The 23,088-nt window shown below is 43.8% G+C and overlaps 1 protein-coding gene across 5 annotated transcripts in view; it reads right to left on the bottom strand.

The window, feature by feature from the left end:
• TMEM150C (transmembrane protein 150C) overlaps positions 1-23,088 on the bottom strand; it is a 93,759-nt gene that overhangs the window by 10,179 nt on the left and 60,492 nt on the right. For all 5 annotated transcript variants that reach the window (XM_008143617.3, XM_054727816.1, XM_054727809.1 and 2 more), the window contains 4 exons: positions 10,813-10,902; positions 9,295-9,348; positions 9,136-9,168; positions 8,630-8,697 (listed from right to left, as the gene is read on the bottom strand). In XM_008143617.3, the coding sequence (XP_008141839.1) occupies positions 8,630-8,697; positions 9,136-9,168; positions 9,295-9,348; positions 10,813-10,892 (235 nt within the window). In that variant the 5' untranslated portion in view covers positions 10,893-10,902. The remainder of the gene's footprint in view (positions 1-8,629; positions 8,698-9,135; positions 9,169-9,294; positions 9,349-10,812; positions 10,903-23,088) is intronic.

Genomic DNA, 23,088 nt, shown 5'->3' with positions numbered 1-23,088 from the left:
AAGCCAGCCGCGTACTCAGTCGCCCATGTACTCAGCCGCCTGTCCTTTCTGCGCACACACGCTTCTCCATACTTCAGCCTTTTGCAGCTCCTCTGAGTCTCAATGTGCTTTCCTCTTTCCTTCTAGTTGTAGAATTTCCACTCAGCCAGCTTTCCTGTGGTTCTGGATGGTGTCCGTTTTGTCTTTTAGTTATAGTTTTGATATTGTTGTGCAATGCAGCAGTTTAGGTGTTTACCTATGCTGCCATCTTGGTTTCTCCCCAAATCTGACTTCTAACAGTAACCTTGAGGATGGTCCATACTTAAGCCATGAATCTAAGAATCCCCTTTATATTGCTTAGTGCAAGGATCCTATATAATAAAGAGGTAATATGCAAATTAACCCTCACACCCTCACAAGATGGCTGCCTATGACCAGGCCGGCAGGGGGTTTAGTGAGGGAGGACCAAAAGACTGAATAGCAGGCTGCTTGGGGCAACCAGGCCAGCAGGGGTGTTAGTGAGGGATGACCAAACGACTGAACAAGCAGGCTTCATGGGGCGACCAGGCTGGGGGGGGGGGGGGGGCCGTGAGGGGTAACCAGGCCGGCAGGGGGGGTAGTTAGGGGCAACCAGGCCGGCAGGGGGGCAACTAGGGGCAACCAGGCCAGCACAGGGGGGCAATTGGGGGCAACCAGGCCAGCAGGGGGGGCCAACGTTGGGGGCAATCAAGCAGGCAGGCCGGTGAGTGATTAGGAGCCAGCGGTCCAGCATTGTGAGAGGGATGTCCAACTGCTGGTTTAGGCGTGATTCCCAGGATTGGGCTTAAACCAGCAGTCTGACATCCCCCAAAGGGTCCCAGATTGGAGAAGGAGCAGGCTGGGCTGAGGGGACTCCCCCTGCCCCCCCGTGCATGAATTTTGTGCACTGGGCCTCTAGTATTTCTCTAGTATTTCCATATTTATACAAAAAGCTGAGAGAGATTAGTTTACGAATGATAAAAAAGATACTTGCAATTAATGTAAATTATCTATACATATAAAAGCCTAAGAAACCGGGTGACTGGCCGGTAGCTATGACATGCACTGACTACCAGGGGGCAGACACTCAAAGCAGGAGCTGCCCCCTGGTGGTCAGTGTGCTCCCACAACAGGAGCGCTCCTCAGCTGACAGACAGGCGCCAGACGCTGGCTCATGGCTGGCGAGCGCAGCTGTGGCGCCGCAAGCCTCTTCCGTGGACACTTTTCCTGCACACCCAAGTGGCGGTGGGGCCGGGATGAGTGGGAATGGCGTGGCACCCAGCCTGGGCTCAGCTCCTCCCCAGCTGCCTGCCATTTCCCACACTACTTCGTGCTGTGCAGGATTGATGCAGAGAGTGGGCTGGAGTCCAACGAGCTGGCGGGTAAGGCCAGGCTGCGGCAGTGCGGAAGTCCACTGATCCATGCACCGGGCCTCTAGTCCTACCTAATAAAAGAGTAATATGCAAATTGACCCCAACTCCGCTACACCCACAAGCCACGCCCACCAGCCAATCAGAGCGAGTATTCAAATTAACCCAACCAAGATGGCTACAGCCACAGAGAAAGTAGGAGGGAGGCTTGGGTTTCCAAGGCAATAGAAGAAGCCAAGCTTTCCCCTGCCCTGGCCGGCCTAATCTCCACTCAAGGCTACAAAGTTTCAATTATAGAAGGTAAACAAATCCAAACAGAAATGGCTGCTGGCCACGGAGCGAGCAGGAGGCTTGGCTCCACTCCAGGCTACAAAGTTTCAATTGTAGAAGGTAAATAAATCCCAGATACCAGGGCCTCCACTTGGGTCGCGATTGGCCTGCAAACCCCCACAGGCCGCTCACTCAGGCCGCCCCACTCCCCAAGGGAACCCCCACCCTGATCCGGGACACCAGGGCAAACAAGCTGGCCCCTACCCATGCACCAGGCCTCTATACTATCTAATAAAAGAGTAATATGCAGATTGACCATCACTCCAACACACAGTATAGCTGCCCCCATGTGGTCAAAGATCCTGCCCCCATGTGGACACCAGATGGCCACCACAAGATGGCCAGCAGGGGAGGGAAGTTGGGAGGCACCAGGCCTGCAAGGGAGGGAAGTTGGAGGCAATCAACCCTACAGGGGAGGGCAGTTAGGGGTGACCAGGCCGGCAGAGGAGGGAAGTTGGGGGCAAACAGGCTGACAGGGGAGCAGTTAGACATCAATCAGGCTGGCATTGGAGTGGTTAGGGGGTGAACAGGCTGGCAGGCAGGCGAGCAATTGGGAACCAGCAGTCCTGGATTGTAAGAGGGATCCCAGATTGGAGAGGGTGCAGGCTGGGCTGAGGGACAGCCCCCCGCCCCCGTGCATGAATTTCGTGCACCGGGCCTCTAGTATCTACATAAAAGGAAATGCACTTATAATTTCCTAAAACAATTTATTTTGACATTAAGGTTTAGCAGGGAAGACAATTAGAAATTCAAGAATTACTCTATACAGCAATTAAGTAGGTAATTGCATGCTAAAGGTTTTATAGCAATCACAGGCCATTATTAGTAGCCATTAAGAAAGAAAACCCATCCATAAATTTGCATTTCCAAGTATGCTAAATTTCATAGTTTCAAGCTACAAGCTCAGTGAGTTGACATTCCCTCTCAAGTACCTCTGATCAAAGAGTGGTCTACAACTTGGACAATATTGGATTTGGAAACAAAATAGAAATACACCATAACTTATGCAATCTCAAATTTCTGTTCTGATTTAGCTTTTAGTATATTCATGTTTTAGCTAATGCCCACTATTGATTATAATATTAATAAATTATATTTGAATTGACAATAGTTTTCTAACCTCCTTGTTTGAGGAACCTAGTTAGGAGTTATATTATATTAGAAGTCCATTTAAAAAATATATATTTTTATGTGTTTCAGAGAGGAAGGGAGAGGGAGAGAGAGATAGAAATATCAATGATGAGAAAGAATCATTGATCGGCTGCCTCCTGCACACCACCTACTGGGGATCGAGCCTGCAACCCAGGCATGTGCCCCAACCGGGAATTGAACTGTGACCTCCTGGTTCATAGATTGACACTCAACCACTGAGCCACATTGGCTGGGCAAAAGTCTATTAATAATGACAATAACTACCCTAGAGGATAAAAAAACAACAACAGTGCAACTTATTGCTTTTTAGGATGGGAATAGGAGGAGGAAATGGGGAGAGAAGAAATTCAACATAAGCACTCTGACACAAAGTGGCCATCAGATAAAGAAGATTCAATCCAGAGACCCAAACACAGGGCACCATGGGAGACACGTGCTAAGTAATCACGTGTGGACACTAGTCAGGGCATAGGACAAAATACCAAGATAGCACATTTCATTACTTCTGAAGTACTATTCTGGGAGCTCTCTGGTTGCCATGTAGTTTGGAAGAGGATTGTGCTAGAACTTAGGCCTAAGCACTAAACTGCTGCTGACATTGACCCATCCAGACAGTCTGTTCCACTATGTCCAGAAGAAGAGTCGAGGGCCATTCTCTGCCTTGCCCATTTCTCTCCAATGAAAACGGGACATGTATCCATCTCTTGGTCCCAGCATTGCTAGCCTTCCCATAGGGATGATAAAAGTCATTTTATCATGAACAGATGATGAAATTAAGCAGGAAACAGAAACCTACTTGAAGACAGGAACTCAACCCAACACTCTGAACTTCCAGAATTGCATTCTCAACCCACACTTTGCCCTTTTATCCTATCGATTCCATTATTAATCCTCTCAGACTGGGTATAATTTCCTTTTAAAACAGACTCTAGTTGAATTTTAGGGTGATGGGAATAATTAAGCTTAAAGGGAAGCAGACTCTGACCCATCTCTGTTACAAAGTTCATTTCCAACCAAGCAGTGGTTTCATCACACCTTCTTGAAAAAGGCTTCTGGGCAGTTGGGCAATTTCAGAGCCATCTTGATATATGCTGACCAATTTTTAGTTTCATTAAAAATTTTAGATTTTTATCAACAACTTTAGACAAGATTTTAAAAACCCACCCTCCTGTTGTTTTTGGTGTTTAGAACAGTCTTTTACTCTACAGGTGTCCCCCACTTAATTTCTCTAGTGTAAAAGGACACAAATATTTTTTACATTGCTTATTTTCTTTACTAATTTCTTTTTTTTAATTTGAGGCTGATTGGGTTCTTAAAATTCAATTCAAAATAACAGCTCTTCACTGCCGTGCTAAACTGGTACCTGGCCAACTTCCTTTTGCTTGGCTTAGTTTTATTGTTTATGCATCAATGATTCCTCTTTATGACTGCAGTAGAATGCCGCAATCAATATGCTTTGGCTGAAGGAGGGAGAGTGGCTGCTTTTAGGTGACTGAAATCATTCAGTGATTAGCTTTATCCTGTAAACCTCTCCAGAGCAGAAAATAATATTCCCTTTAAGAAATTTGTCTTAGCCTTAGCTGGTTCGCCTTAGTGGATAGAGCATCAGCCCATGGACTGAAGAGTTCTGGGTTCAATTCAGGTCAAGGGCACATACCTAGGTTGCAGGCTCAATCCCCAGCCGTGGTTGGGGTGCATGTGGAAGACAACCAATTAATGTGTCTTTCACATCGATGCTTCTCTCTCTCTCTCTCTCTCTCTCTCTCTCTCTCTCTCTCTCTCTCTCTGTCTCTCTCTCTCCCCCCCTCCCTTCCATTCTCTCTAAAAGTCAACGGAAAAATATCCTCAGGTGAGGATTAACAACAACAACAACAAAACGCCAAAGAAAAGAACTTTGTCTTAGGTAACCCCCCTTCCCCAGGAGAAATAAAGTGTTGACTGAGAACAAAGAGCATAACTAAGTCAGTAAAGAAAATAATGGAGCATTTGATCTTTGATTAGTCCATCAAAAAGATAAAAGATATTTGGTAACTAGTTTTAATCAATGCTACACCAGCTCATTTGTAGATTGTAAATTATAATCTACTAGAGGCCTGGTGCACGAAATTCATGCACTCGGGGAGGGGGGGTCCCTCAGCCCAGCCTGCGCTGTCTCACAGTCTGGAAGCCCTGGGGGGATGTCCGACTAATGGCTTAGGCCCACTCCCCCTGTGGAGGGGGACATCGTTAAGCCATCAATTGGATATCTTTAGCACTGCTGCGGAGGTGGGAGAGGCTCCCGCCACTGCTGCTGCGCTCGCCAGCCATGAGCCAGGCTTCTGGCTGAGTGGTGCTCCCTCTGTGGGAGCACACTGACCACCAGGGGGCAGCTCCTGCATTGAGCCTCTGTCCCCTGGTGGTCAGTGAGCGTCATAGCGACCAGTCATTCCACCATTTGGTCGATTTGCGTATTAGCCTTTTATTATATAGGATACAGCTGGCAAAAAGCAGTGACTTATAAGTAGTGCAGGTTGTTTCTTAAAGTCACGTATGTCGTCTAAGGTAATAGTCTGAGGTTGAACAGGATGAGCCTGGGGAGATGGACATGCCCACGGTTCCAAGCAAGAATCATCAGTAAGTGAACTTTCACCCCCAGCATTGATAAATAAATAATTGTTGGTTTACTCCCACTGAACACTAATCTTTTTTTTAAAGGGAGCATTTATTTATTTATTTTAAAAAGTCTTTTTTTAAAAAATTTTTTATTGATTTCAGAGAGGAAGGGAGAGGGCTAGAGAGATAGAAACATCAATGAGAGAGAATCATTGGTTGGCTGCCCCCTGCAAGCCCCCTACTCGGGGGGGGGGGGGAATGGAGCCCGCAACCCGGGCATGTGCCCTTGGCCGGAATTGAACCTGGGACCATTAGTCTGCAGGCTGACACTCTATCCACTGAGCCAAACCAGCTAGGGCTGAACCACTAATCTTAATCAGTCTTATGTCTACCAGATGGCCCTAAAAATGATGAAAGATAATAAAGAATAAACACTGGATGCTGTTATACTTTAGAGCAGGAAAGCTAGTAAAAACTTCATTGCTCCTTGGTGGAGTGGGAGAGGACGGGTGGTGACAAGTGTCATCTGGAAGAGAGGAGCTTGTTTTCATTGCTTTGTTTTTTGAAATGCTTTTATAACTAGTTAATCATAGCTTTATAACGGGATACATTTGTGAGCTGTGCAAACTGCTATTTTTTAGATGATACACTAAGGACTACTGGGAAATAATTGATTTTTCTTAAGGATATGAAGGAAACAGTATGTGACTTCCAACGTGTTCATTGGTTTCTTTAAAGCCCAATGGAGGACAGACAGATGTGACAGCTTTTTCTATAAGGCCACCCTCCTCTGTGCCGTGATAGGATGAGGTAGCGTTTGCAAAGCTCGCAGCATGGTGCCTGGAATCTAAATGACGGCCATTAATTATTGTTATTATTGCGCCTGTGGGGATACTCATAGGAGTAGGTGGTACCCACCTGCAGGCCTACATGGTGTGATTGCAGAGGGGTTGGGGAAGGTCCCTAACACTGCGATGGAAGATGCACTCTCGGGCCTTTGTGCTCTATTAAATGCAAATATCTCCTTAGCAGTCCTGTAGGCCTTGGTCTGACTAAGTTGATTAGATCTTTTCAGAAGAGTGGTGTCAAGAGTAGAAAAAAAGGGCAAGTATAAAGCTCCTGGCAACCCTGAGTGAAGGCACTGAAGACAAAGCCTGAGGGACAAGAACGGGCCCAGGAGCTTCATTAAAGATTCAGGAACTCAGGCTGTGTCTAACCTTCACCTTAGAGCTGGTGGAGCAGTTCCTGCCTCAGACACCGCCTGCTCAGGGAATGGGAGGTGCTTTGGGAAGCCTGCACAGGGAGCGTTGGCTCCAGGGGCCATCTAACCGTAGACAAGCCCCTCACAGGTTCAAGAGAGGCCTCTTGGGCCTCACGGGCACGTTCTCCGTGTTTCTCACTTTTTGAACCCTCAGAGCTAACATCCTGCCTGGGTTTCATGTTGGAGCAACCCTCTCCCTTGATTTTCCAATAAGGCCTACAGATTTTTCCTTTTCCTATAGCAAACATGAAAAAAGAACCCGTTAAGCACAGCCAGCATGGCTCAGTGGTTGAGCATTGACCTATGAACCAAGAGGTCACAGTTCAATTTCCGGTAAGGGCACGTGCCGGGGTTCTGGGCTTGATCCCAAGTGTTGGGGGTGCAGGAGGCAGCCAATCAATGATTCTCTCTCATCATTGGTGTTTCTATCTCTCTTTCTCCCTCTCTCTTCATCTCTGAAATCAATTAAAATATATGTAGAAAAACAAGAACATGTTAAGAGTGAATTGAGCTAAAAACCATATGATTTCACATATGGTTGCCAGAGGGAAGGGGGTAGGGGACGTAAGAGGTCCTAATGTAAGGTGACGGGAGAAGAATTGACTGGGTGTGGGCACACAGTGCAATATACAGATCTTGTAACGTAGAAACCTACACCTGAAACCTGTACGATCACATTAACCAATGTCACCCCAATAAATTTAATACAAATAAAAAGTAAAAATAAAAAGCCAAACCAAAAAAGGTGAGTAGAAATATTTTGGGCGGGGTAGGGCGGGGGCGGGGATTGTACTTAGATGAAATAACAGGTCACCTCTTAGGAACACAGATGCCAAAAAGGCTGAATACTTCCTCAGTAAATAATGTCACCTTTATCTCTCACATGGAGTGAAAAATCTCACCTTCCAAAAGAACCCTTTCCAGAAAACCACTGCTGAAATATTTAGTTGTCACTGGCCTGTCCCCCACAGCAGGCTAATGACGACAGTTGGTTGACCCTTTGAAAGACACTGGGAAGGCCTGGCCTTGAGGAGATGGCATATAAGGCCGGTTGGAAAAGAACAGGGAGCATGGCTGGTTCCCACGATCCCCAGAGGACCACCAGGACATAGAAGCTCTCACAGAACAAAGGAGACCGGATATTAAATGAGGGTCTTGGGCCCCGAAGAAAAAGTGAGGATTTGGGGACAGACATGAGTATAAAAGTTATCTTTCTTTCTTTTTTATTTTTAAATATGTTTTTATTAATTTCAGAGAGAGAAAGGGAGAAGGAGAGATAGAAACACTGATTGGCTGCCTCCTGCACGCTCCCTACTGGGAATTGAGCCCAAAACCCAGGCCCTGACCGGGAATTGAACCGTGGCCTCCTGGTTCATGGGTCAATGCTCAACCACGGAGCCACACTAGCCAGGCTTCTTCTTCTTCTTCTTCTTCTTTTTTTAAAACTATGTATCCATTTGCCAGTTTGATATGTATGTAGGATAGACACAGGGGAGAGTATCACCTTTAAATTGTAAAAACAGTATCTGCACACATCAATATTTATCACAGAGCCTAGGCATTTTTCATTTTTGCCAGTGAAGAAATAAATAAGGCATTCTTTTTAAAGCAAACATATTGCACAATATGACATTCTCATGCAAGATTTAATGTAATGTGAAATATATTATTTCATGCAGCAAAAGAAATAAAGTCAAGACTACACTGAAATGATAAAGATTATAAAGAGATGAGAAAATGAAAGATAAACAGGGTGAACATAAAAGGATTTACGAGAAAAAAAAATACTCTCAATACAAAAAGCCTCCCCATGATATGACCCCAAATTATCAACTAAGCCTGCCATGCTTTTGATATGGGCCTGGGAGAACTGAAGATAAATAGAAATGTACCAAAGCACATAAAGCATCCTTTATTATCTTCTTACCTAGGAATGCTGCCATGTTCATGACTTGACTAAACACACAGCTTGCAGGAGGTTGATCACCTGCAATACTTGAAAAATATGAAATGTATTTTTTTATTACTGTGTTAAAGTCTATAACCCTCTACAAAGGACTAAAATTCATGTGCTGAAATCCTAATTCCCAATAAAATAGTATTAGGAGGTAGGACCATTGGGGGTAATTAGGTCATGAGGGTGGAGCCCTCATGAATGGGAGTAGTGCCCTTACAAAAGGGACCTCTCGTGTCCTCTTTCCATCCTGTGAGGATCCAGTGAGAAAATGCTGGTCTGTAACCCAGAAGAGGGCTCTCATCAGGGCCTGGCCATGCTGGCACCCTGATCTTGAACTTGTAGCCTCCAGACTACGAGTGTGGGAAATAAATGTGTTACTTATAAGCCACCCATTCTATGCTACTTTGGTAAGCAGCCCAAAGTAAGCCACTCCCCCTGTAACTTTTTCATAGGTCAGAAGAGAATTATCCAATTACCTTATATATGGTGCATGCTTCACACCAGGTTTCCTGGAAAACAGAAAACATAGAGGTTCAGGTTAAGTACAGTCATCTGTGCACAGTTTAACCTCACCAACTGCAAAGTTTTTGTTAGGTCTATTGATGAACAATGAATTACCCAGAGATAAACCTTACCTTTCAGCTGAATTTAATGGGAAAATTTTGTCATCTTCCACAGCTATAAAGTATCTATGAAAGAAGAACAATAAATGTTTATAAAACAAAGAATTTTTTTTAAAAAAAAACAAGAATCATTTGTTTCCCAGTTTTATTAGACTAACCACATTAAATCCTATTCATTTTTCCCTAACCAGGAAAATGCTCTTTTACGCTAATGCTTTTTACCTTTAGATCATATAGTTCTTTGAAGCTCAAATGTCATTCTTAATAATATTTCTTTAATTTTCAAAACATCCCCCAAATTAATGGAAATAATTATAATCTGAAAACTGGAAATCAAAGAAATGAGACCTTACATCTTTGGGCAAACTGAAATTCGAATTCAAATTTTCTAATTTCTCACTCCACCTTTCTTAATGAACTGCAAGGAACTAAAATAATCTTCTACAAGTGAACAGTAATTGAAATAAGCAAGAGTGGGAACATTTTGTGATAAGACAAGACTTCCAATGTAATGATACCCATTGTATAAACATACCAGACCCAGTCACACAAAAAACCACTCTGGACTATGAACTGGACTGTCATAAAATCTTTAGGATGTTAGTGTCTTGCAAATAATGAATCCATATCACCAGTGTTTAGGATGTTCATTACTGGAAGGACACGGGAACACAAGAGTCTAGTATTCTTCACTACCTGCTGTGCATAATTTATTATTCTTGTTACTTTGGATAACAGAAGAAAGGGAGGAGAAATGGGGACTTCAGCAAGGCTGAATTTGTAAACATTTTAAAAAAGTGTTTATAAACACACTAGAGGCCTGGTGCATGAAATTCGTGCATGGGGGGGGGGTATCCGTCAGCCCAGCCTGCACCCTCTCCAATCTGGGACCCCTCTCACAATCCAGGACTTCTGGCTCCCAACTGCTCGCCTGCCTGCCTGCCTGATTGCCCCTAACTGCTTCTGCTGCCAGCCTGATCACTCCCTAACCACTCCCCTGACAACCTGATTGATGCCTAACAGCTCCCCTGCCAGCCTTATTGCCCCTAACTGCCCTCCCTTGAAGGCCTGGTCACCCCTAACTGCCCTCACCTGCAGGCCTGGTCCCCCAACTGTCCTCCCCTGTAGGCCTGGTCCCCCTAACTGCTCTCCCCTGTAGGCCTGGGTCCCCCCACAACTGCCCTTCCCTGCAGGCCTGGTCACCCCTAACTGCCCTCCTCTGCTGGCAGGGTCACCCCTAACTGCCCTACCCTGCAGGCTTGATCGCCCCCAACTGCCCTTCCTTGCAGGCCTGGTCCCTCCCAACTGCCCTCCCCTGCTGGCCATCTTGTGGTGGCCATCTTGTGTCCACATGGGGGCAGCCATCTTTGACCAAATGGGGGCAGCCATCTTGTGTCTTGGAGTGATGGTCAATTTGCATATTACTCTTTTATTATATAGGATTCTTCTAGATATGCCATAGGCTATCAAAACCACATTGTTATCTACATTGCACCTCAGTCCTTAAGTAATAAATAAGAGGATACTCACACTATCCACAATCCAGCCGAAGTAAATAAAGTAAATACAAGAGGTAAAAACATCCATACGCTGCATTTCTTCCCATCCATTCCTGTTCCACTGAAAGAAAATGAACAATTATTAATAACAAAGACAAAAATGTATCTGACTCAGGACAGATAGGAAGTTTACTTTCATTGAAAAAGAGTGAATTTTATGAAACCACTAGAGGCCCAGTGTATGAAATTCGTGCATGGGGGGCGGGGGGGGGGGGAGGTAGGAGTCCCTCAGCCCAGCCTGCACCCTCTCGCAATCCTGGACCACTGACTCCTAACTGCTCACCTGCCTGCCTGCCTGATCACCCCTAACCATTTGCCTGACTGCCTGATTGTCCCTAATTGCCTCTGCCTGCCTGTCTGATGCCCCTAACCACTCGACCTGCCTGATCACCCCTAACTGCTCACCTGCCTGCCTGATCTCCCCTAACCACTCGCCTGCCTGCCTGATTGCCCCTAACCACTCTGCCTGCCTTCCTGATTGCTCCTACATGCTGGTCTGCCTGCCTGATTGCCCCTAACTGCCTCTGCCTCAGCCCCCACTGCCACGGCTTCATCCAGAAAGTCATCCGGAATGATGTTGGAAGGTCGTTCGGCTATCTGGTTCTAATTAGCACATTATGCTTTTATAGTTATAGATGGTTCTACATTACAACCACCTACATAAGAAATCCTTGCACAGGTAACATGGATGATTGTTATCCTGTATTAGCTCAGATATTCCAGAGTCTTCGTTGAGAACTAGTGGAAAATTTCTAATTATGACATTTATCCTTATACAAGTATCGATGTATTTAAGAAACAACAAAAGGGTTTGGGTTAGGACTTGGAGGAGAAGGTTTTGTGTTAGGACTAGGTACCAAAGACAAACTCAAACATACTTTTAGTGCTATTAACATTTATGGATCTATGGGTCCAGCATGTACATATGTTTACTGCTTAGCTAACAAGAATATTAGAAACAAATGGTTACAAAATTAATTAGCAACTCGGGAGGAAATGACAAATGCTTTGCAAATCTGAATTTTTCTCACAAAGTTATTGAACAACAATCTCAGTAGACACTCAAATGAATGATTTAGAAAATGTGTTGTGTGTAACTTTAAATTAGTTCCTACAAACACAATGGGGGGTGTGAGGGGAAAAGCCATATGCTAGGCATTTTGGATGTTATATTTTAAAGCAAAAATATATAAATAAAAAATCCCCCACCAAAATAAAGTGGAAAGCAGAGCTTCAGAGGTGCCTATGAAAAATGATTGGTAGAGAACAGAAAGAAACAACTATCACTTTACTTCTTTGCCCAAAACCATCACAGAAAATCTGTTTGAGACACTGGATGCCAACAATCCTTAAGGCAAAAAATACTGGTTCCTGGAAAATAAAATACCCTCGTGATTTCCACAGTTGACCTGGCAGGCAGAAGGATATGGGATTACATAGAACCACTAGGGAGAAATTGCTGCTCATTGTTTTGGGTTTTATAATTAACAGGGAAAAGTTGTTTACTGGGGTTTGAACCAGTACTGTCAACATTTCTGGTCACCTCCATGGTGTCTGCTTTCATAATGCTGATATTCTAAGTGTTGAGAACAGAGAGGGAACATGGCCCTCCTGTTAGCATGGTAGCCTAAGGTGCCAGGAAGGTCTTCGTTCCCAAAACTGACCTACCTGATTAGGTAGATCTTTCAGGAAAGGGGACAGACACCTGGACCTAACATGTCCTTGAACAGTTGTGCTGTCCTCTAAACACCTGTCTGGGTAGGGGTGTTAAATAAATGACAGAATCTAGTTGAAAGACATTAGAAACACTTGCAATCAATCTATACTAGTAAAAGGGTAATATGCTAATTAGACCGGATAGACCGGACGTCCTTCCTGACAAAGCTGGGGCCTGGGGGAAGCCGCCCGGGGTCCCAGGTGCCTGCAGCTGTGGCTGACCTGGGCAAAGCCGGCCCGGGGTTCCGGGTACCTGCCTGGGCAAAGCCGGCCTTGGTACCAGGTGCCTGCGGCCTCCAGAGGGAAAGAAGCCCGAGTCCTGGGTGCCTGCAGCTGGCAAGAGGGAGGGAAGCCTGGGTCCTGGTTGTCTTCGGCCAGCCAGAGGACGGAAGCCTGGGTCCCGGGTGCAGGGGCCTAGGTAGAGGCCGTTAGGGGTGATCAGGCAGGCAGGTGAGCAGTTAGGGGTGATCAGGTAGGCAGGTGAGCAGTTAGGGGCGATCAGGCAGGCAGAGGCAGTGTGTCAAGTTCCATTTTGTGGGGCGATCAGGCAGGCAGGCAGGCAGGCAAGTGAGCAGTTAGGAGTCAGTGGTCCTGGATTGTGAGAGGGTGCAGGCTGGGCTGAGGGACACCCCCTTCCATGCCCACATTTTGTGCACTGGGCCTCTAGTTTAATATAATCTAATCCACCACAATTCACAAGAATGCGACCTACTTGTGCCAGGTACTATACTGAGTGGTGGAAATATTTAGGTGAGATCTAATGAATACAATATATAAAAACTAGTGTATGAACCAGTTGGTACATGATTACTCAGTGTATGTAGTGTGGAAGAATGATGACTATTCTAAGCATACAGAATTTAGTTAGTGAGTATCCATTTATTTATGTCCAGAAATCAATTATGCTAAAATAATCCCATCAGTTAGCTAAGTTGTAGAGGGAGTACAGAAAGCTATTGACTGAGCATGTAAACCAAATTATTCTGGATCTGCCCCTGAAATAGGCTGCTCCAACAGGATGAGCACAGCTGAAATAGTTACATTGGAATAAAAGTTAGGACACCAGGGTCTCAACCTTAGCTTTTTTTTTTTTTTTTTTTTACTGATTTTTTACAGAGAGGAAGAGAGAGGGATAGAGAGATAGAAACATCGATCAGCTGCCTCCTGCACACCCTCTACTGGGGATGTGCCCGCAACCAAGGTACGTGCCCTTGACCGGAATCGAACCTGGGACCCTTCAGTCCGCAGGCCGACGCTCTATCCACTGAGCCAAACCGGCTTCGGCACTCAACCTTAGCTTTTTCAGTAATTGACTCAATGCACCTGAGCAAGTTACTTAAATCTGTAACACCATTTCCCTATCTCACTACATGAAGATCGTTGAAATCAAAGAGAGAGAGACAGACATCAAAGACCGAGGCCTCACAGGGTGATGGTACTTGTAGGTTAAGCCAAGTTCAGTAGCATATCTTTGCAGTAACAGAATGCTCCAATATGCCCAAAATGATCAGCCCCAGAAGAACTCGTGCCTATAAACCATTTTAAAAACAGACTGGTGAATAAACCATAATGCCAACTTATTTATGTACACCGAGAAACACAACTGCCAAATGGACAAATACATTGGCTCCTCTTTTAGGAGCGTCTATCTGGGAAATCAGACTTTGGAATCAGGAAAATAGAGTGAAGAGAGCTGAGATAATTCTAAGGCCATGGCATCAAGTTACAATAGCTTTATGTGCTAATTTACTTCGGAGAGAGCAGCATGGCGTAATGGAAATGGTATGGCAACGCGCAGGACCAAAACCCGGTTCTGCCGTGCACTAGCTGTCTGATCTCTAACAAGTTATTTCATTTCTTAAGTTTAATTATGGAGATAATTAATTATGGAGATAACTGCTACTTCGCCTTTATGTACTGCATAGACTGTTACAGAAAAATAGTTGTATTAGGAGGGGATTAGAAAGGGGGGAATGGGAGATACCTGTAAGCCTCGGTGTGTTGTGCTGAGGGTTAATGATGAAGTGGTAACACCGCACACATACTATTAACGCAAGTTCCGTAAGTGGCAGCTCTGCCACCACTAACTCTAAGATCGATGTTAGGACGAGGTCCTCTCCCTCCAAAGCAGGGCTCAGGACAGCCGAACACTTTCTTCTTCTCCGGGCTCCTGCTTTTCCAGGATGCAGACACCCTTCCTGATAGAAGTTTCTTCAGATGGCTCTCCCCCAAAATGAGTTAATACCTTAACTGTGCACACATATTGAAGGCCTACATTCCTCAGATTCTCCTCTGTGGTTACTTTTCACTATGCATTGCTTTCTTCATTTTGTTGTGGAAGCATCTAATGGCTGCTCTCCTTAATTATTTTATTCTTGATAGTTTAATTCTCATATGTCAACCTCATCTCCAAATTCTGGGAAAATCATACTATACCCCCTGTCTAAGGATAGCTGAAATTGTCCTTTTTTTTTTTTTTTTTTTTAACTCAAAGGGATGCCTTGAGAGGTGAAAGAAGAAGTCTATGGATAGTTGTATGATTAGCTTCCACTACTTGGGGGCTTCTTCAGGACTTTCACATTGGTTCTGCACTTCCCTTTTTGTAATTTTGGAAATAATCGCAAATTCACGTATGAGACATAGTAGAGAGAAATCCTGTATATCCTTCACTCTCTCTCCCCAATAGTGACATCTGTATAACCAGAGTACAACATCAATAACCAAGATATTGACCTTGGTACATCGCTCGATTTCATCAGTTTTACATGCACTCCTTCTTGTGTGTATTTAGTTTTATACAGATTTTGCCATGTGTGCACATTTGTGTGATCACCAACACAGTCGAGCACAGGACATACAGGTGTTCCTAAAAGGGGAGCCGAAGTTCCCGCGTGTTGCCTTGTTATATAACCATACTACTCCCTTCCCCCAGTCCCTCCTTCCTACTCTCTGACAACCACTAATCCTTTCTCCACTTCTATAATTTTTATCCTTTCAAGAAGGTTATACAAATGGAATTATAGAGCATGTAACCTTCGGGATTGCTTTTTTTCACTGAGCCTTCATCGGAGAATTCCTTGGAGATTCATGTAAGGTTTGTGCTCATCGGTGGTCTGGTACCTTTTATTCTTTGGTAGTATTTCATGCTACGGATGTAGCCAGTTTGTTTATTCACCGATTACAGCATACCTGGTTGCTTTAACTTTCTGTCTATTGCAAATAAAGAAGGTATGTAACGGAGACGTAAAGTACAGCATAGGGAATGCAATAACCTATATCCTAAAAGGCCTGTGGTTGTGACGCCGTCACGGTGTCACGACCAACCACCAAGAGGTGCACTGATGGGACTGGTGGCGGCGTGGTGGGCGGGACTTCTGGGTCCCAAGGCCCTGCCGTGGCACAAGGGACTTCTGGAGCATCGCCGGGTGCCAGCAGCATCTGAGGAGCATCGCAGGCTGCCAGCATGCGAAGCTTCGCGGGGCAGCGGACATGGCCCTGATGGCAGGTTAGGTAGGCCTAGGGGATCCTACACGCACACGATTTAATCGTGTGCTGAGCCTCTAGTATTTAATAATTATGTATGGTGCAGGTGGGTACTAGGAGTATCTGGAGGAACACTTTGTAAAGTATATGATTATCTAACCACTGTGCTGTACACCTGAAGCTAATACAAAATAATATTGAATGTAAACTGTAATTGAAAAATAAAAAATTTAAAATAAAATTGAGCACATAATTTTATTTTATTTTTTTGCAGTTGAGCACACAATTTTTTAAAAAAAGAAGCTATGAAGTGTGAACGTAAGTTTTTATTTCTCTGCAACAAAGGCCCAGGACTGCACTTGTTGGGCAGTATGATACTTTCATGAACACTCTTTAAAGAATCGGTTTCCTGAGTAGCTATACCATTTTATATTCCTAGCAGCAAGGTAGGATTGATCCGGTGTCTTCGCATCCTTATCACCATTGGTGGTATCACTATTTGGTGTTAGCATTAAATAATTGGTGTTAATTGGTGATAATTCGTGTTATCACTATTTGTTATGTTAGCCATTCTGACAGGCATACACTGATATCTCATTGTGGTTTTAATTTGCATTTCTCTGCTGGCTAATCATGTGGAATATCTTTTCATGTACTTATTTGCCATCTGTATATCCTCTGCAGTGAAATGTCTATACCTGGCTTTTACCCACTTACAAGTGGACTATTTTTTATGGTTGAAAACAAAAAACAGTTTGAAGTGCTTTGTAAATTCTAGACACAAGTCCTTTTTCAGATAGCAGTTTGCAAATACTCTTCCAAGTCTATAGCTTATCTCTTCATCTACTCAACAGGGTTTTATGTAAAATAATTATTTATTTATTTATTGTTGTGTGTGAGTTAAAATATACATAAAAGTCTTATCATTTTAAGTGTACAATAGAGTGGTATTAAGTACATTCACACTGTTGTGCAAACATCACCACCGTCCATCTCCAGAACTTTTCATTATCCCAAACTAAAACTGAACTCAACCTATATAATAAAAGCCCAGAGACCAAAAGGGCGGAATGACCAGAATGATCAGAGACCAGAATCACTGTGGCCCCTTGCCCCGACCAGCCCTGCCCCCCAGTGGGGACCCCCGCCTGATTGGGGGCAGGGCCGGCCTGCAAACCACCAGAGGCCCCTCGATCTGGCCGGCCCTGATCCCCAGCGGGGAACACCACCCTGACTGGGGCCCCCATCAGGGTAGGCCAGCCTGCCCCCACCCATGCACCAGGCCTCTATCCTATATAATAAAAGGGTAATATGCAAATTGACCCTAATGGTGGAAAGACCAGACAACCACTCGACCAGTCACTATGAGGTGCACTGACCACCTCTCAGTCCCTTTCCCTGGCCAGCAGGCTCCAATCACCCAATGGCGAACAGGGAACTGGGGGTGGGTGGCGGAGGACGTGGGTGGCGCCAGGCCAAGGCCCCCACCCCACCAGTCACCCCACACACAGAGGGCAACATGCGGCGGGGGTGGAGCCAGCAAGCAGGCGGGAATGGCTGACCTCTCGGACCCATCCCCTGGCCGTCAGGCTCTGATCGCCCGATGGCAAATGGGGAACCGGGGTTGGGTGGCGATGGGGGGTGGGGTCGGCTGTGGGAAGCCGGGGAAGATGGCCCTGATTGCAGGCCAGGACTAGGGACCGTACCTGTGCACAAATTTCATGCGCCGGGCCTCTAGTCTATATATATAAAAGCCTAAGCGACTATCTGGCCAGCCAACCATTCGACCAGTAGCTATAATGCACACTCACCACCAGGGGGCAGATGCTCAATGCAGGAGTGAAAACCACAGGCATGAAAACATGGAACAGACTGATGAATTTCAGAGGGAAGGGGGGAGAGGGGAGGGTGGGAAGAGGTTAACCAAAGATCATATATACATACTAGAGGCCTGGTGCATGGATTTGTGCACTGGTGGGGTCCCTTGGCCTGGTCTGTGCCCTCTCGCAATCCAGGACCCCTTGGGGAATGTCAGAGAGCTGGTTTTGGCCTGACCCTCACAGGCCAGGCTGAGGGACCCCACTTGTGCATGAATCCGTGCACCAGGCCTCTAGTTAAATAATAACTCTCCATTCCCATCTCTCCCAGCCTCTGGCAACAACCATTCTACTTTTTATCTCTATGAATTTGACTATGCTAGGTACTTTATATAAGTGAAGGTATTTGTCTTTTTGTGTCTGGCTTATTTCACTTAGCATAATGTTCTCATTATGTATCATCCATCATGTATCATGTATCAGAATTTCATTCTCTTTTAAGGCTGAATAACTTGTCATTGTATGTATATACCATATTTTCCGGCGTATAAGACGACTTTTTAACCCAGGAAAATCTTATACGCCCAGTCGTCTTATACGCCAGAAAATACGGTAATAGTAAATAGGCTTCTCGCCCAAGTCTCTCTCATGAATAGAGTGTCAGGTACCGTATTTTCCGGCGTGTAAGACAACTTTTTAACCCAGAAAAATCTTATACGCCCAGTCGTCTTATACGCCGGAAAATACGGTACTACGTTTTTTATCCCTTCATCTGTGGGTAGACAAGGATTTGGGAAGTTTCACCTTTGGGCTGCTATGAATAATGCTATGAATATAGGTGTACAAATATCTGTTCAAGTTTCTGCTTTCAGTTCTTTGGGGTATAGACCAAGGAGAGGAATTGTAGGTACTTGGTGGTCATATGGTAATGCTATGTTTAATTTTTTGAGGAACGATCATGGCAGCCGCACCATCTTACATGCCCACCAGCAAGGGTTCCAATTTCTCCACATCCTCACAAACCCTTGCAGATTTTAGTTTTTTTACCCTAATAGGTACCAAGTAGTATCTTATAGTGGGTTTGGTTTGTATTTCCCTAATGATTAGTGATGTTGATTATCTTTTCATGTGCTTATTGGCCATTTAAAAAAACTTCTTTATTGTTTAAAGTATTACATACATCTCCTTTTCCCCCCCCACTGACCTCTCCCCAGCCACTCCCACCCCCTCAGCACATGCCCTCACCCCCACCCCTACTGTCAGTGTCTATTAGCTATGCTTATATGCATGCATACAAGTCCTTTGGTTGATCTCTTACCCCACCTCACCCTCTCCCCTGCCTTCCCTCTGAGCTTGGACAGTCTGTTCAATGCTTCTATGTCTCTGGATCTATTTTGTTTCATCAGTTTATGTTGTTCATTATATTCCACAAATGAATTAGATCATGTGATATTTAACTTTCTCCAACTGGCTTATTTAGCTTAGCATAATGCTTTCCAGGTCCATTAATACTGTTGCAAATGGTAAGAGTTCTTTCTTTTTTACAGCAGCGTGGTATTCCATTGTGTAGATGTACCACAGTTTTTTAATCGATTCATCTGCTGATGGACACTTAGGCTGTTTCCAAATCTTAGCTATTGTAAATTGTGCTGCTATGAACATAGGGGTGCATATATCCTTTCTGATTGGTGTTTCTAGTTTGTTGGGATATATTCCTAGAAGTGGGATCACTGAGACAAAATGGGAGTTTTTGAGGAAACTCCATACTGTTCTCCACAGTGGCTGCACCATTCTGCATTTCCACCAGCAGTGCATGAGGGTTCCTTTTTCTCCGCATCCTCACCAGCACTTGTGATTTGTTGATTTGTTGATGATAGTCATTCTGACAGGTGTGAGATGGTACTTCATTGTCATTTTGATTTGTATCTCTTGGATGATTAGTGACTTTGAGCAGGTTTTCATATGTCTCTTAGCTTTCTGTATGTCCTCGAACAGGAGTGGTAAAAGTGGGCATCCCTGTTCTTAGGGTAAATGGTTTTAGTTTTTCCCCATTGGGTAAGATGTTGACTGTAGGTTTGTCATATAAGGCTTTTATTATGTTAAGGTATGATCCCTCTATTCCCACTTTGCTGAGAGTTTTTATCAAGAAAGGGTGTTGGATTTTGTCAAAAGCTTTTTCTGCATCAATTGATATGATTATATAATTTTTACCTCTCAATTTGTTTATATGATGTATCACATTTATTGATTTGCAGATATTGTACCATCCTTGCATCCCTGGAATAAATCCCACTTGGTCATGGTGTATGATCTTTCTAATATAATACTGGATCTGATTTGCTAGAATTTTGTTGAGGATTTTGGCATCTATGTTCATCAGGAATATTGGCCTGTAGTTCTCTTTCTTTGTAGTATCTTTATTTGGTTTTGGGATTAGGGTAATGCAGGCTTCATAGAAAGAGCTTGGAAGTATGCCTTCCTCTTGATTTTTTTTGGAATAGTCTCAGGAGGATAGGTGTTAGTTGTTTTAATGTCAGGGCTTTTGTTTGCTGGAATTTTTTTGATTAATGCTTCAATATCATCAGTAGCTATCAGTTCAGGTTTTTTATTCTTCCTGATTAAATTTTGGAAGATTGTAGTTTTCTAGGAGTATGTCCATTTTGTCCATTTTGTCTAGATTGTCCAGTTTGTTGGAGTAGAGTTGTTCATAGTATTTTTTTTTTACAATCCTTTGTACGTGGGGGGCTGGGGGCGGGGGGAGGAGTCAGTTGTTACTTCACCTCTTTCATTTCTGATTTTATTTGGGTCATCTCTGTTTCTTGGTGAGCCTGGCTACAGGTTCATCAATCTTATTTATCCTTTCAAAGAACCAGCTCTTGGTTTTATTGATATTTTTTTATTGTGTTTTTTTTTTTCTGTATGTCGTTTAGTTCTGCTCTGATCTTTATTATTTCCTTCCTTATGCTTACTCTGGGCTTTTCCTCCTGTTCTCTTTCTAATTCTTTAAGTTGTAGGGTTAGATAATTTATTACCAGTTTTTCTTGTTTTATGAGGTAGGCTGTAAAGCTATGAACTTCCCTCTCAGGACTGCTTTCACTGTGTCTCATAGATTTTGGATTGTTGTGTTTTCATTGTCATTTGTTTCCAGGATGCTTTTTATTTCTTCTTTGATCTCTTTGGTAAGCCAATCATTGTTTAATAGCATGCTATTTAGCCTCCAGGTGTTTGATTTTTTTCATTTTTTTATTGTAGTTGATTTCTAATTTTACGCCATTGTGATCTGAAAAGATGCTTGATATGATTTCTATCTTCTTGAATTCGAAAAGAGTTTGCCTGTGTCCCAATACATAGCCTATCTTTGAAAATGTCCCAGGTGTACTTTAGAACAGTGATGGGCAACCTTTTGAGCTTGGTGTGTCAAACTTCGCCAAAAAACTGAGCATAACTCAGGTAGTGTGTCACTTTGAGGAAAAAACATTATTTCGCAAATGTTTCATCCTCAGGAGCAGCAAATGTTTCATCCTCGGCATGTGGCCACCTCAGCGGCCGCGTGTCATCAAAAATGGCTACGCATGTCAGTGCTGACACGTGTGTCATAGGTTCGCCATCACTGCTTTAGAAGAATGTATATTCTGTAGCTTTGGGGTGAAATGTTCTGAAGATGTCAATTAGTTCCATCTGATCTAGTGAATCATTTAGTATTGCTTTTTCTTTGATTTTTTTTGTTTAGGGGATTTATCCAGTGGTGTCATTGGAATATTAAAGTCCCCTACTATGATTGTATTGCTGTCGATCTCTCCCTTGATATCTTCCAGAAGTTTTTTTAAGTATTTGGGTGCTCCTGCATTCGGTGCATATATGTTTACCAGATTATGTTCTCTTATTGAATTGCTCTCATTAGTATTATGAAGTGGGCCTTCTTATCTCTTGTTATGGCTTTCACTTTGAGGTCTATTTTGTCAGATATAAGTATTGCTACCCCAGCTTTTTTTTTCATTTCCATTTACTTGAAATTTTTCCCCCCATCCCTTCACTATCAGTCTGTGTGAGTCCTTTGTTATGAGGTGAGTCTCTTGTAGACAGCAAATATATGGGTCATGTTTTCTTATCCATACAGCTACCCTATGTCTTTTGATTGGAGCATTTAATCCATTTATGTTTAAGGTTATTATTGATAGGTAATTGTTTGTTGCCATTTTTATTCTTTATGCCTGTGTTCCTTCTTCCCTTTCTATTTCTTCTTTGTACTTCAAGCAGAGGAGAGGAAATTAGATATATGAGTAAGCCAACAGAGACTACAATAATAATAACACATCAATAAAGCAGATAAAGAAGATCAATTTGTAACAAGGGGTAAAGAGAAAGGAAAGAGAAGAACTAAAGTGGGGACAAGAGAAGAGAAAACAGGATGAAAAAGGGAGAAGTGAGGAAGAAAGGGTGGGAAAAAAAGACAAAAGAAAATAAAAAAAAGAACAAAAAAAATAAAAATAGAATAAAGAAAAAAGAAAAAACAAACAAAAATATAGAAAAAATTGTTTTTAAAATAAAAGATAAAAAATAAAAAAGTGAACAGTTGGTCACTTCAGCTGAGTTTTAATGCCCCATGGGGGCTGGGTTAAGACCCCACTCTTCTGCTCTATCTGCCTCTTCTTAGTTTCCTGTTAGGTAGTCAGCACTGTGTTGAAGTTCCAAGCGATCCACCACTCCTCTGTGACTATCCCACAGCTTTGGCTGCAAGTAGGCGGGACCAATCTGCCCTCTTTGCCTGTCTGCCTGCTGTCAATCTTAACCACTCAAGCGTCTATTTCTGACAGGGCTTTAGGTGCGGGTGGTGCTACATCGCTTTCCAGGACTGAACAGCCCCTCTTCAACCCAGTCCCTGAGGGTTCTTTGGGGCTATTCAGAGTCTTTGTTTCCTTTGTAAAGCTCAAGGTGTATGCTGGGTGTGGCTGTATTAGCTGTTGGGAGGGGCTGGCTCTTCAGGAGAAAAATGGCTGCTTAGGTTTGAAGGGTCACGAATGCCTCAGTGCCAGATTCCTGGTCACCTCTCCCCGACACACTCTCCTCCATAGCCTCTCCCCAGACTCCACAAATCTGCACCTCTACCTGCACCACAAGCCTCAGGTGAGTGTTTGTAATTGAAAGGTCCTATGAACTGGGCTTAGCAAATAAAAGCAAAGAAAACAGAGGCAAAACAACCACGAAACTGCAAGTCTCCCCCTCTCACCCCC

Source organism: Eptesicus fuscus, chromosome 2, assembly GCF_027574615.1.
Source record: "Eptesicus fuscus isolate TK198812 chromosome 2, DD_ASM_mEF_20220401, whole genome shotgun sequence".
Lineage (NCBI taxonomy): Eukaryota > Metazoa > Chordata > Mammalia > Chiroptera > Vespertilionidae > Eptesicus > Eptesicus fuscus.
The sequence above is the reverse complement of the archived record's forward strand: the minus strand, read 5'-3'. Positions and strand labels throughout refer to the sequence as shown.